Source organism: Protomyctophum bolini (assembly GCF_963924005.1).
Source record: "Protomyctophum bolini genome assembly, chromosome: 15".
NCBI classification, from domain to species: Eukaryota; Metazoa; Chordata; class Actinopteri; order Myctophiformes; family Myctophidae; genus Protomyctophum; species Protomyctophum bolini.
Window position 1 is genome coordinate 38,239,556 of NC_137876.1, and position 14,183 is coordinate 38,253,738.

General features: G+C 41.7%; 1 protein-coding gene across 5 annotated transcripts; it reads left to right on the forward strand.

Annotated features, from left to right (window-relative positions):
• The first annotated feature begins 2,206 nt into the window (after positions 1 to 2,206).
• Positions 2,207 to 13,963, forward strand: qkia (QKI, KH domain containing, RNA binding a). Of its 5 annotated transcripts, XM_080783934.1 has the most exons (5): positions 2,207 to 2,289; positions 4,157 to 4,288; positions 4,752 to 5,186; positions 8,201 to 8,275; positions 9,790 to 13,963. In XM_080783934.1, the coding sequence occupies exons 1-5, from the start codon at positions 2,229 to 2,231 to the stop codon at positions 9,804 to 9,806; spliced, it is 720 nt and encodes a 239-aa protein (XP_080640060.1). In that variant the 5' UTR covers positions 2,207 to 2,228; the 3' UTR covers positions 9,807 to 13,963. The 5 variants fall into 5 exon arrangements, with proteins under 5 accessions (XP_080640060.1, XP_080640058.1, XP_080640059.1 ...); XM_080783932.1 differs by lacking the exon at positions 9,790 to 13,963 and having other exon boundaries at positions 8,201 to 9,776; XM_080783933.1 differs by lacking the exon at positions 9,790 to 13,963 and having other exon boundaries at positions 4,776 to 5,186; positions 8,201 to 9,776.
• The last annotated feature ends 220 nt before the right edge of the window (positions 13,964 to 14,183 follow it).

Sequence of the window (14,183 nt, forward strand, 5' to 3'; positions counted from 1 at the left end):
GACTCGGGTCGTGTTTAATTAGCCTTGTGTGCTCGTCACAGCTCAGCAGGGCAAGTGGTGCTTATTGTCTCCACCAGGCCGAAGGCATGGGGAGAGAGTATGTTTTGCACTCCGTCCGTGTGTGAGTGTGTGAGTGTGTGCGTCCGTTCACATTGGCCTATTATAGCGCCACCAGGAGGCCACAACCTGCCCTGGTGGAGACCTGTGTGTGTGTGTGTGTGTGTGTGTGTGTGTGTGTGTGTGTGTGTGTGTGTGATCACTTTTGGGTTGATATTTGGGAAACCACAATGAGTAATAAATCCACTGACTGGTGCATTTACTAATAGCAGGGGCAAATGCTGTGACTTTGGACATACTGTATATGTTATATGTATATATATATATATATATATATACTGTATATGTTATATGTATATATATATATATATATATATATATACTGTATATGTTTGCCACTTCAATGCTTTAACACTGTCCTTAGTAGAAGAAAGGGAAGAGCGAGAGAGATTCCTCACCTTAAGTGGGAGCTGTGAAGTGCACTAACCTGACACATCTACACACATGTACGCACTTGTACACACACCGGTCTACTGTGGAGCTCTAGCCTTACTCTTTATCTGACTCTCACTTTTTCTAGTGCTCAACGGACCCCTTTCTCTTGCTGTCTCTGTCTCTCTCTCACACGCTCTCTCTCTCTCTCTCTCTCTCTCTCTCTCTCTCTCACTCACACTCACACTCACACTCACACTCACACACACACCACAGACGGTCTATACCTTGAAGAGGAATCTCAGGGGAGGGCTTAACTCTGAACATCTTTCTTGCGTTGCCTCCTGAATAGGAAGGCACTGCTGCTGAACTGTGAATTTCTCCAACACACACACATCAAAGTATGCGTGCCCAACCTGTGCTGGTGGCATATTGCAATTAATTTACAAAACACTAACATTTTATCAAGCGTTAAATGATACCGATAAACAATGACTACGCAAGTCTGAGAGGCTTATTGTCGGTATCAGCCAGGGTGCGGGAGTCTATCCCCGTTTCAATGCGCTAGACCTCTGAGAGATGGATTGCGGAGGTGGAGCGCAACACCTACCATCAGCTCCCAGTACTTACCCCACAACATCAAAATAGTAACTACTGTACAGTAATGTTAGTTTCATTGATCCAAGGTGCAACACAAACACAATCGATTGATTGGTCATTAAATTAAACATGCATGTGGCCCAACCCAAGTGGTCAGAGTGGTGGACCCCTAGTGGGCCATGATACAGAAAAAGATGGGAACCACTGCTTTAGTGTGTATGCATGTAACTCTGCGTATGAACAAGTCTCCTAAACATTGTCTCACCTTGTAGCAAACCAAAGCCCCTGCCAAGCTCACTGTAATAACTTAGCATTTAAGTAAAAAGGCCGTGTCTGTCTGTCTGTCCATCTTTTTGTCTCTGCCCTTCAGATTGCAGAGTGGCTAACACACAAGGACCTGCTTAAATTATGATGTATTACCTGGAAAATCACTGGGGCTTTAGCGTTGTCATGGTTATTGAGTGCTCGCCAGCTTCAGGGGAAATGGAGCGGGTGGGGAGAGGAAGTGAGGGGGGGGTGGGGGGGGGGGGGGGGGGTTGTGTAGATGGATGGATGAATGGGATGTGAGTGGGAGGAGGGGTACTATCTTAATTGCTTTCTGTGAATAATTTCTGTCCCCTAATTTGGTGATAATGATGGTGGCTGCTGCTTTTGTATTTATTTATCCAAACATTAATTGACGGGACTTTCATTAGCCGGGGTGGTTATTGCGCATTTGATTGCGCGCAAGGGAACAAAGGAAAATTACAGCAATTATCGTCTTGATATGGATTATGAATATGCATTCTCGCTTCTTAACGTCTGTCAGCGGTTTAGCGACAGCGGAAAGCACTCTGCCATGGAGGCACTGCTTCTGCTTATCGCCATCTCTTGTTTTCGCCCGAGGCCCCAAACAACGCAACATCTCACCCCTGTGCAACTGGTGTTTGTAGAGAACAGACCAAAGGGTTTAGCCGCATCTCTGTCCCCTTTCCCACAACGCTCAACACTGATTGTCTCCAATGGGCTGGGAAGGGGGGGGGTTGACTTCTTAACTGGTATGTAATTAGCATGTGGTTTGTTAATGTACATGTATCTTTATAGTTGTTTTTTTTGTTTTTTTTGTCTTCCAGGCGGAGGGAGAGGATAATTTGAAGAAGATGCAGCTGATGGAGCTGGCGATTCTCAACGGGACATACAGAGACACCAACATCAAGACACGTAAGCACGCACACATGCATATTGCACACACGTATCTAAGCAGGACCATACAAATGTAGATTACACACCACACGTCTAATCTGTTAACCTCACTGACCAAATTGAAGATGAAATGCCAAATAAGAGACATTCGATCACTAACTGTGCTAGCACAAGCTTTACTGATATTACTGCATACACACAACATCATAAAGCTATTCTCGGAAACGATGCATACACACAACATCATGAAGCTATTCTCGGAAACGATGCATACACACAACATCATGAAGCTATTCTCGGAAACGATACATACACACAACATCATAAAGCTATTCTCGGAAACGATGCATACACACAACATCATAAAGCTATTCTCGGAAACGATGCATACACACAACATCATGAAGCTATTCTCGGAAACGATGCATACACACAACATCATGAAGCTATTCTCGGAAACGATGCATACACACAACATCATGAAGCTATTCTCGGAAACGATACATACACACAACATCATGAAGCTATTCTCGGAAACGATGCATACACACAACATCATGAAGCTATTCTCGGAAACGATGCATACACACAACATCATAAAGCTATTCTCGGAAACGATACATACACACAACATCATGAAGCTATTCTCGGAAACGATGCATACACACAACATCATGAAGCTATTCTCGGAAACGATACAAACGCTTCCTGTGTCCACTCACCCAAACAAAGAAGAACACACGCAGCACAGCCTCAATCTCGCCCTTTGCTATCTCTCTATCTCTCTCTCTCTTCATACGTCCCTTCATCCATCCATCCCCTTCCCCTGCCATCCAAATGCAATTGCTCTGCGTCACTCCTAAGATGGGTATACCCTCTATGCATTCAGTGCACTGCAGAATGATGAATCCCACTCGCTTGTCTCTGCATGACCGTAGCTGTACACTGTAGCTCACGCATCCACACTGCTCTGGTCTCTGGACCACGCACATATGTTGTTTCCTTGTATTGGTCCCTCTGTGTAAATGCATAGCCCATGGGGCATAGCAGTGGCTGCCATTTTCTGGTTCCATCAATCCAGACCCCATTCACTTTGTGTCTGCCTTGGTCATGATTCACTAGGATCATGGATGGCTTTATTGATTCTAAGCTTAAAATAATTGCTATAAATATTTTTGGAAATCTATGGGGAAAGATGAATGGGTTCTGGAAGGACAGAACCAGAAAATGGCTGCCACTGCTATGCCCAATGCTATGCCCAATGCTAGGCCCTTAGCCTCCGTCTTTGGTGGCTGCTTGGTGGTGTTATTGGGACCTTTGCTCTGTGTTGTTTACTTGTTTTTAATGATAATACATTTAATTTTAGTTTTTTTTAGAGATGCCATGGTTCAAGTTTATGAATATGAAATAAAGCTGCGAAACTCAATTGGCTGTCTAATTGTATAAGTATAGACCTGAGCAATTTAGGATGAATTATTTAGCCCATTACTTGACCATTGTAATTACATTGTATTATCTACTGTGTGAACCATTCGTTCTGGCAACCTTTTGGGTATGCGCATGTGTCGTAAATCATTCCTGTTGGGCAAAATAACCTTGTATGTCCACAACTATAACTTTTTATGGAAATAATAGAATTATCCTGTGTTGCAATAGATCCAATGTACAAGTATTTAGTCATATTTTTCATTGCTTAAAATGTATAAATCCCAAATACAGACGTAAACCACTTTGAACCTGGTGCCTGTATTTATGGAATGTAAATTGCGAATTAATTTATGGAAGACAAATAAATGTTGAAATATGGAGATCCAAGGTTTCTGCCTGACAGCGACGAAATGCAAACACCATTTGGAAATGCATTTTATTTGTGTTTCCCGAACAGAAATGGACTGCTGGCCATCGAGAGGAGTAACGTTTACTGAAATGGCTAACAACTTAAGAATGACACATCCGCATTATGACCACATATCAAATTCCAATACCCTGATGTGTGATCCCAGCTCTCCTCTTTATGGTGAATTGATCCATTTCTGTTTGTCCTCCTCCCATGTGTTGTGAAACCTGTTTGATCACATACTGCTATTACTGCAATACATTTATGTGTAGTCTTAGTTGCCATGGTGATTGGTATGCTTGAATTTTAGCCTTGCATTGGGATGATTGCAGTTGCTGCATTGTATGCTTTTTGTGTTTTTGGGTGTAAGGGTTTTTTTGTTATGTCATTTTGCAGCAGATTGTGGCTTCTGTGGGTCAACACTGTGATCATTTGCATGGATTAATTTCCCTTTTTGCTCCTCTTCCCCTGTTCTCCCTGCCACTCCTCCTCCTTCCTGCTTTTGTATTTTCCCTCTCGCTATTTTCCTCCTCACCTGTAATTATAATCAACTGCACCACCACCACACTTTGTCTTTTGTCTCTCGCTCTCTCTCTCTCGCCCTCTCCCTCTCCGCTGTCCTTCACTCTCTGGCTTATGGCAGCCCCCCTTGCGTTTTCTCTTGCAGCAGCGGCAGCGGCCGCCCAGGGCCAGCGCCTCATAGCGGGCCCCCCGGGCCAAGTCTTGCCTCCACAGGCGCACATGCGGCCCCCGACGCCCGGCGGCGGCCCCATCATGAACATCATCCGGCCCGCGCAGATGGCAGCAATGATGCCCAATGGCACGCCCGCCCTGATGCCTCCCGGCCCCGAGGGCGGGCTCATCTACACCTCCCCTTACGACTACCCCTACGCCCTGGCACCCACCTCTCTGCTGGAGTACCCCATCGAGCACAGTGGGGTTCTAGGTAAGAGGCCCTGGGGCAGCATGGGTGCAGCAGCCGCAGGCTTTTCCCAGCCAGGACAGGAAGGCTTGTTTTACGCCGGGGCTGGGATGCTGGACGCGGCTTCCATGAGCCACAGTCAGGACTTTATGAAAGGTAAATATGTCGTGTCCACCTGAAGAGTGAAAAACACAACAAAACAAAAAAAAAGACAAACTCACAAGGGTGGAGGTGATGGTGGTGGTTGGTGGTCACGGACAAAGACAAAGGGAGGGGGCGAAGGATATTATAATTTTTTGTTCATTCAAGGTCTTAAAACTAGGCTGTTTGTAAGCGTTTCACTTCCCCAGTTAACAGTCAACACTCTCAGGATGGTTCTGCTCTGCAAGGTTCACATCGAGAGGAAGCGCCTCGATCCGCAGCGGGCACACTGATAGGAGACGCGCTCACATGCACGCATGTGTGCATGCGCACACCACTGCCTGCACTCTAACCCTTTCATGCACTGGCCTGGAGGCATATCCAGTCTGCTGCTAGATCCCCTCGGATTTCTGAAGCTTTTGAAATCATTCCTTTGTGCTGTCCTCTGCAGGCAGGCCTTGATGCCTGCAGAAAGTCCTCTCTCTCTCTCTCTCTCTCTCTCTCTCTCTCTCTCTCTCTCTCTCTCTCTCTCTCTCTCTCTCTCTCTCCCCCCCCCCCCCCCCTCCTCTCCTGTTGGGGATGTTCATTAAATTCCTTATTCTTTTCCCCTGCCAGCCTCTATGCCTCACTGTCTTAGTTTCACCCCTATTGAACTCTAGCCCCAGCGCTAATACCTGACATTCCCCCTTAGTTTGTATGTCAAGCGTACGCTTAATGTCAAACGAATGCTCCACAGTGCTTTAAACTTAACACATACCAAAGAGAGATATATAGCTGACCACATATACAGTATATATTTGTGTGTGTATGTGTGTGTATGTGTGTGTGTGTGTGTGTGTATATATAGATATATACAATATATATAGACAGATCAACAATGGTCATGTCTGCATGATAATCCTGTTAAATTGTACCAGATGTACATGCAACGCAAACAAGATGCCTTTATCGGTGGGTGTTCCCCTCCCTTTAACGGTGTGTTGTGCCTCAGGTGCGGACTGTACCATCGGACACACAAAGTGCTATTCCCCTATTGTGTGTGTGTGTGTGTGTGTGTGTTGGAACAGAGAAGAGCAGCTGACTGGCTTTTCTCTCTTTAACTCGCAGGGTTACACCAGCTTAGTGCATTTTATTTACTCACGCCATCGATTGGTGCCTTGAGCAACAGAAGGCCCCAGTGGAACACACACACATGTGCGTGCATGCATGCGTGCTTACATGCTTACACAACTGGCAACCATGTCTATGAAAACAAGCCCAAATTAAGTGACTAGGCTACATGAGTACTTAAAAAATTTGGAAGGAAGCCCAAATAAGCAACTACACTACACTCGCCTCCAAAAGCGCAACCCAATATTTTCTGATATGTATTTGCTACTGTACATAGGCTGGGCTGCAGCAAGTCCAACGAAACGTCATGCCATCTCCTGCTTCAGAGTAGCATGGAGGTGGCTCTGTAGTCAAGTCAGTCAAAGCTTGTACACATGGTTTTCCCCTCACAACTCCAGAATAAAACCTTTTCAAACTAACTCACTCTTTCAACTTCTTTCAAAAGGGGCTCACCTTTTTATTTATCTTTTCTTTTCCCCTTTCCCGTACTGCGTCAAGTACTGAGTGTAGTTTTTGCTCTGCTGCATTGGGGCGTCGTCACAGTGACCCGTGTTACGGGTCCAATGGCCCTGCCCACCATTTAGCCAATGAAGGCTCCGCACACAAATCTTTCTAAAGGCTTTCACTGTAATGAAGAGAGGAGAAATATGGCAGTAGCCACATCTCTCTTCAATCCTTGGCCCCGTACCAGAGCCGACAAGGGCCATCCTTCCTGGCAGCAAAACCAAATCTAAAATATTGACGCTGTTGCATAAAAGCTGGAGGGATATGACCTACAGAGTGCTAGAATGGCAACCTGCTGTGCAGACTCCAGAGTTCTTTTGATAGCTTTTTGCAACACTTAGTTTTTGTTTTTTCATAGTGAGCCATCGCATTAGAGCTTTGCCTTCTCCATTTTTCATATCTCTGCTATCTCAGCCTTTAAGATATACATTTTATGCGACGGCAGGCACCCATTACAGGAACCTATAGCCTACAGAAGTGTTGACACATTATGGTTTTGTTTTGCCACAGAAAGATGCCACATAAAAGTAATTTGTAACAAATTGCATTTGCTAAATGACTTCCTCGGCCATCAGCAAGCAAACGATCATCATAGGAATTTAAGAACTGGTGAAATGGCAGATTAGGATTTGACAGGGAGTGGTAGATGGTGCTAAAGAGGCAGGCAGGCAGAGTCTGGCTCTGTTTAGCCACTTATAGGCTTAGTAAATTAGACCCGAGTTGGCTCTGTACTTTTTTCCCTCTACACCAATTCTCTTCGGCAAAGATACTTTTGGCTTTTACATATTGGAGTACTTATCCAAGTGTCCAGCATCCACATTGCCACCAGAATATGGCTGCTGGGGTTCAAGTGTTTTTTATTAGTTTAAATAAGTGGACTTCACCTAAATGTTCCTCAGCCCCCCCCTCTGGATCCACACAACAGGAAGCATCACTCTATGAGAGCCTTTTACCTGCCCCACCCACTCACCCACCCGCCCAAATCTCTGAACAACCCTGAGCACTGTGGAATTGTTGTTACCTTAAGTTATACATTTCTAAATACCAAGTTAAAAAAAGTGTATTATATTTCTTTTCTACCACATTTTTAGCCGTAAAAAAAGATGTCTGTATCGTGTCTATGTATTATATTCTGTATAATGTTATTGTTATTGTCCTGTGTATTATTGTATAAGCCGAGCAGTATAAATGACGTGGTTAAAAAGAAATGTGAATGTGATTACTGTAAAAGATGACTGTTTTACTGAATTTATATGACGTCGTATATCGGTGTCACGTGCTGAAAATGTCAGATCTACAAGCTTGCAAAATTGCAAATTTCTGCATGTGACACTGCCGTGCGATGAAGTATAAGTCAGGCTTTTCTCTCCCTCAAAGTGAATGGTTTCTAACCTTGTGGACCTGTTGCGATCTAGGTGCAATGGCTACTAAAGTGAGACGGCATGACACGCGGGTCCATCCTTACCAAAGGATTGTGACCGCTGACAGAGGTCAGTTTAGTCTCTTTAAGACACACTCTGCTATTGACTTGTATTGCAATGCTCTGTTTAATGCCTTGATGATGCCTTAGTCAGGAATTTATATTGTCGTGTTTTATTATTATTATTATTATTATTATTATTATTTCTTCCTACCACCACCTTTCCTACCCCATACATCCGCACACCAGCTAAATGGTTGACTGTGGTATGCACATGTTGTTTACATTACAGTGTTTCGTCTAGATAGATTAGAAGTGTATACATTTTGAAGCTCAGCAAAAGTGATCTTAAAAAGCATTGGTTGTGCATGGTAGTGGGCCCAGGACAGGTAGCACCTACACAGGTAGTGTTTAAGCTATTTTATGACATTCCTCTGATGTGAGATTAGAGCCTAAAAGAGGGCAGACTCTGTTTCCATACATGATTTATCTCCTCCGCTCATAAGGAGCGCTGGAGTGAAGCAGCTGAACATTGTACAGCTTAGAGAGGAAACCCAGAGTAGGGCAAGAACACCAGTACACGGTGAAATCCTCAGTGTTCATTTAACTCTAAGAGGGCACAAATGTACCCACATCGACACGTAAGGGTCCATTTGGGGATCCAAGGGGATGCGTAAGGGTCCATTTGGCTACATTAGTACTACTCTCTGTAACTCAGGGAGGAGTACAGCTGGATAAATTAATACAGAGGATTTTACTAGCCTATCTGCTGCCTTGTGTTCATTTTTGTCTTGCCTCTGAGTTTGCATTTTCCATTTTATGGATTTTATTTTTGCTATGGAAGACAAACACACGCACAGACATAAGCTGAAGTAGCTTGCAATTCTCTCCAGTGTATTAAAATATATATATTAAATAGGAATCCAGACAAAATATTTTTTATGCTTTTTCAGTTGTACACGAGGTACTGTCATTTTATATTTGAACATTTTATAGCAAATGTATTTATGCTCCTGTATATACATTATAAAATATATAAATATACTTATATATAAATAAAGAGAGAATCGAAAACAGCGATTCATCTATTCATTGCACATATTCATAACACCTAGTCACTGTTACCCATTGCATAACATTAGTTACCTCCAAGTCCTCCTTACCACTAATCACACTGTGCGTAACTTGCATTCCAACTCGAAAGAAACTAAAACACTAGATTTATGTACTATTTTATTTGTCTGTCCCTCCGTTTTGTGACACCTCTTTGCTTCTGTTTGTTGGTACTTGGGGGCAATAATGTAGCGCTTGAATGAAACCCACCTTAGCAAACTGATTGAGGGTGGGGGCTTAGTAGTTGTGGGGTCATGATAATAGCCTACGGCGTCATGATTAAAACCAGACGTAGGCAGGGTTTGTCTCTTTTAGGCGGGAGACAATAGCTAATAGAAGGGGGAGCCACATTAAGAGATTGCATTCATTTTATTGTTAAAATGATGTCATTCCAGTCTCTTCTTGCTGACACTAATATCCTTTCTATCTTTTTTTTCTGTTTGTTTTTGTTTTTTGTTTCTAACCACCTAGCCGCCACCGGCAACTAACACATGACCTTCTGACCTCTGACCTCTTCACCCAATGACGAGCTGCCCCAAGCCTGCCTGCTGATCAGTTAACTGGTAATTGCCTTTTGCTAGCCTCTCGGACGCAAGTGTGAAAGAAAGGGAGAAAGAGAGAGAGGTGCCTGCCCCGTACAGTTACCCTAACCTGTTTTGACGAAAAAACGACGACAAAAAAAAGAAATGAACACAGAACCTTCATAGAGACACAACGAAAAAACCTGACAAGTTGTGATCTTCATTTGTTTTATTTTTCTCTGTTGAGTTTAATTCCCATTCTTTCTCTTTCTTTTTCTTCATGAATCATATCCTGGGTGGATGTTTGTTTTTGACTCATGAATCTGCACTGAATTATATAGCAATAAAGACCCCCGCCCAAACCCACCCTCTAACCTCCCCCTCCTCTCAAAATCCCCTACTTCTAGAATGTTGTGATTTGGTGACCTCATCCATATAAATTAATGCTATAAATGGGAGCCGAACCCCAAAAACCATGCTGTCTCATAATGATGACATAACTCCCCTCTAATGTGTAACCCTGTTTCCTAAAAAACAAACAAGAAATAACAATTAAAAAAACTCCTCAGCGCCCCTCCCACCTTCCACTCTGGTCCAACACCTGCTTATTAAGAAAAAGAAATGGAAGGAAAGAGAACACTCACACCAACTTTGTTTAATATTTGTCTTGTCATTTTAATGTACAGTAGTGATGTTATTGAGCTCTGAAACATAATTATGAGCCGACACATTCTGGGTGTGCTGCTGAAAACAGCTGTCTGTTTTTTTTTTAAATGCATGGCTAAATTGATGCAAATGGAACTTTTTATGATTTCTGTGTTTGTTTCTCTCTCTCTTTTGAGTCATTTTTCTTCACTTTAATTTCAATGCCTCTGTTATTCACATCTCACTAATTAGCGTTGTTTTGAAGAACTAGCGAGAAGGAAAAAAACACAGGTTATTAGATCTGAGAAAATTCAAGCTTATGTGAGAGAATTTCGTCAGGCCAGGTAGATGAAACTTGGAAGTGGCTAGGAAAGGCCAGGATGGGCAGGGAAAGATTTGGGATGAGGAGTCCATCTTTTTATTAATACTATTTCGAACGTAGGACGTGTTGCTGTTTTGGGGACATTGGAACAGTACATATAACCTGCTAGCTACTGACCATGACTATGCCCCCCACCCCACACTGCATCCATTATTCAGTGCCTGATGTATTTAGTCAAAAATATCTCAATGCATTATGAGCTGTGATCTAAAAGACAAAAAAAAAAGTATTTAGCGTGCATATTTAGCCAAAGGGTTACCTATTGAATTATATCTATAACTTGCAGAGGGCTCTCTTGGTAATTTTAGAGTTTGGAAAGGGTGTGAAGTTGTGCCTGCATTGAGCTGGAAAAAGACAGCCGATCATTTTAGATGAAGATTGTTCTCTCGTCAGTGCTCTAGCTTTCCCAAGAAGTGACACACCGACAATTAACACTAACGCTTAATTTATGCTCCGTACAGTGGTGTCACAAAGCCAGAAATAGTCGATCTACAACGTGTTGCAGCCTTGATGCATGGTAAGCTTGCAGATCGGCAATTTTGGGCCGTACAACAGAATATATATTGGGCTTAACTCAAGATGCTATACAGTACATTACTGGGCCGTACAACAGAATCTATATTGGGCTTAACTCAAGATACTATACAGTACATTACTGGGCAGGGAGGTTTTGCACATTCATGCTTTCCTCTCTTTATTTTCTGCCTTTTTGTTGTTTGGACTTTTTGTTTTGATTTTCTCTCTTTTGTTGTTTTTGCATCTCAGCATTTGGCCAATTGGTGTTTTGTGTGTTTGACTTAATTTTTAACCTTTTCACAATAATCAGGTTGGCATGATAACAAGTTGACCTGCAAATGAGAGAAATACATTTTAGTCACTTTTATTAATCAGTTAACTTTGTTTTTTGTCACGCTTGACAAATCATTTCAAAGTAAAAGCGCATCCACAATGTGTCACTCCCTACGCGTGATGCTATTCCAGCTCCTGAGCCTGTGGGCTTTTATTTTTAAGTATTTTCTCAAGAAAAAAAATAGGATGTGAAAGCCATGCCTGCCTGTTCAAATTGCTTTATACATACCTGATATATATATATATATATATATATATATATATATATATATATATAATGTAGATACCTGTCATTGCATATATAAATACAGAAGAGAACAAAATTAGACAATTTTACAGGGTGCTGGAGAAGACAAAAGAAAATATATTTTTGGCAATTTTAGCTTTTTATACTCAAACTTGCAGTTAAAAAATATGAAAAAGAGAAAAAAAAAGTGGGGGGAGTTTAAAACAGTATTTTGGGGGAGGGAGGGTGTTAGGAAGAACGCTGTGTTACCATGGCTATTATTGGCTAGGAAAATGAAGACCAAAACAGTGATAACTCTATAGGGATGTTATAAGATTGAGGTTGTGCTGAGAGAGTTGGACAAACATCCAGAGAAGTTTAAAAAAAAAAAAGAGTCTAGAAATCAAAGTGCCTTATCGACGGTCGTTTATGTTTTCCAAGTATTAAGATTATGTTCAATAATATCCAGCACCAACCGGGATGGCGCAGTTAGGAATGGCTAAGTGGGTACGCACTCCTAAGATTTGAGCAGGGTAGCTCTTGCCATGTTGCAGGGCTACCATAGTTATTCTATGCAAAAAGAATAGCAGTCGTTTGACCAGCTAAACATGTGCCATGGTTTTGTCTTCCTGAAATTTATTTTGATTTTTGAAAAAGAAATAATTTCTTTCCTTATCTGCCCTTTACTCAGCCATTTGAGCAACCGTTGTTCACTTTTTATTTCCTGTGTTTTTGGTTTGTAACGATTTTATTATACTTTAGATTTTTTTCTGTGTGTGTGTGTGCGTGAGTGTGTGTGTGTGTGTGTGTGTGTGTGTGTGTGTGTGTGGTGTGACTGTGACTTACTCTTCCAAGAACAAATTGAACTGCCAATAGCAACGCAGTAGTCTGCCAGAACGTGCTTTGATCGTAAGCTGAAAGTAAAAAGAATCAGTTCAAGGAAATTGATTTTAATGGGGTGGGTTCGTCCAACTGGGGGAATGCCTCTTGTTTGTTTCAAAAGCTGGAAACTGAAAGCAATCCAATCAGTGCCAATGTTTCTCTATAATACCATTGACAATACAATTCCCAAATCTTTAACATAATCGTATGATTTTAATCATTGGCAACCAAGCTGCTGGCTATTGAATCAAGCCCGTAACCAGCTCCATCTCACAACCAAAGAGTTTTCAGTTGTTGAAACTACTGATTTCTTTTCCTCCTTAAAAGCGAACAACAAGAAAAAAAGAAAAAAGCAGATAAGATCAATTGAAGGAATTCCTAGGTCCTGACAACCACCCCTGGCAGTCTGTTCTGTTAAGATTTCCTCCATCTTGCTGTTACACCAAGAGGTCAAATGAATTTGTTTTTTCAGTGTTATCTATTTTGAAAAAAAGAAAAAAAGAGAGAGAAATGCAATATTAAAAAGTGGAGCAAGAGATGACAATTCAGCATTTGACAGTATTAAGAAAATTCCCTCTGCAATGTTACAACGTGCTGTGTCATTGTAAAAGGCTGGATTAACGTCCCATCAGGTGAATGGTGAACTCTATACCTACCGTACTCTCTCTGGCCTGCCTACTACATGTATGATAATGTAATTAACAGCCATTGTTACAGGTTTATAATGTATTTTTCTAATCTCATTTTATATGTATATTATAAATCATTTTTCTGACTCCTTTATTCTTTAGTTTTTGATGAAATCCACTGCAACTTTTATTTTCCTTTTTTCCCTTTTTTCTAAATGCCCCCTCTCCTCTCTCCCCTACACTACCCCTCTCTCTTACATCTTCAAAACTGTCTCTTGTGGGGAGTGTTGCCTTTCCTAGTTATATTTTGTTTTTCTTGCCAAAAACCTAGCTTGTTTAACTCATTAGCGACTTTATTAGTTTCCTTGTCATAAGTATTTTTACATGCTTGCATTTAGTTTTCATGGTGTATGCTGTTATTTTTTATTATTTTTCTTTTTTTTTTCTTATTAACCTCTTGGCATTTATTTTAATAAAACATTCTTAGTAAGAAATTTTACTAACTTGCTGATATTTTTGTCTTGTGTTTTTAACCAGTTTCATGAATGTACTACTTTGGTCTGGTTCACGGACTAACACAATTAAAACTGGTGTCTGGCCGCCATCACTTACACTGACTGACAAAAGACACACACACACACACACACCAGTTCCATGTACACTTGCAAAAGCTCTCTTTCAACATGCTGTTTTACGTATAGAACATTTGCAACACATTAAGGAACACTTTC

Coding starts and splice junctions, on each gene's coding strand:
- qkia (XM_080783932.1), top strand. CDS start 2,229: ATGCAGCTGATGGAGCTGGCGATTCTCAACGGGACATACAGAGACACC. Junction 2,290..4,156: donor AGACACCAACATCAAGACAC/GTAAGCACGCAC, acceptor TTTCCCGAACAG/AAATGGACTGCTGGCCATCG. Junction 5,187..8,200: donor CAGTCAGGACTTTATGAAAG/GTAAATATGTCG, acceptor GTTGCGATCTAG/GTGCAATGGCTACTAAAGTG.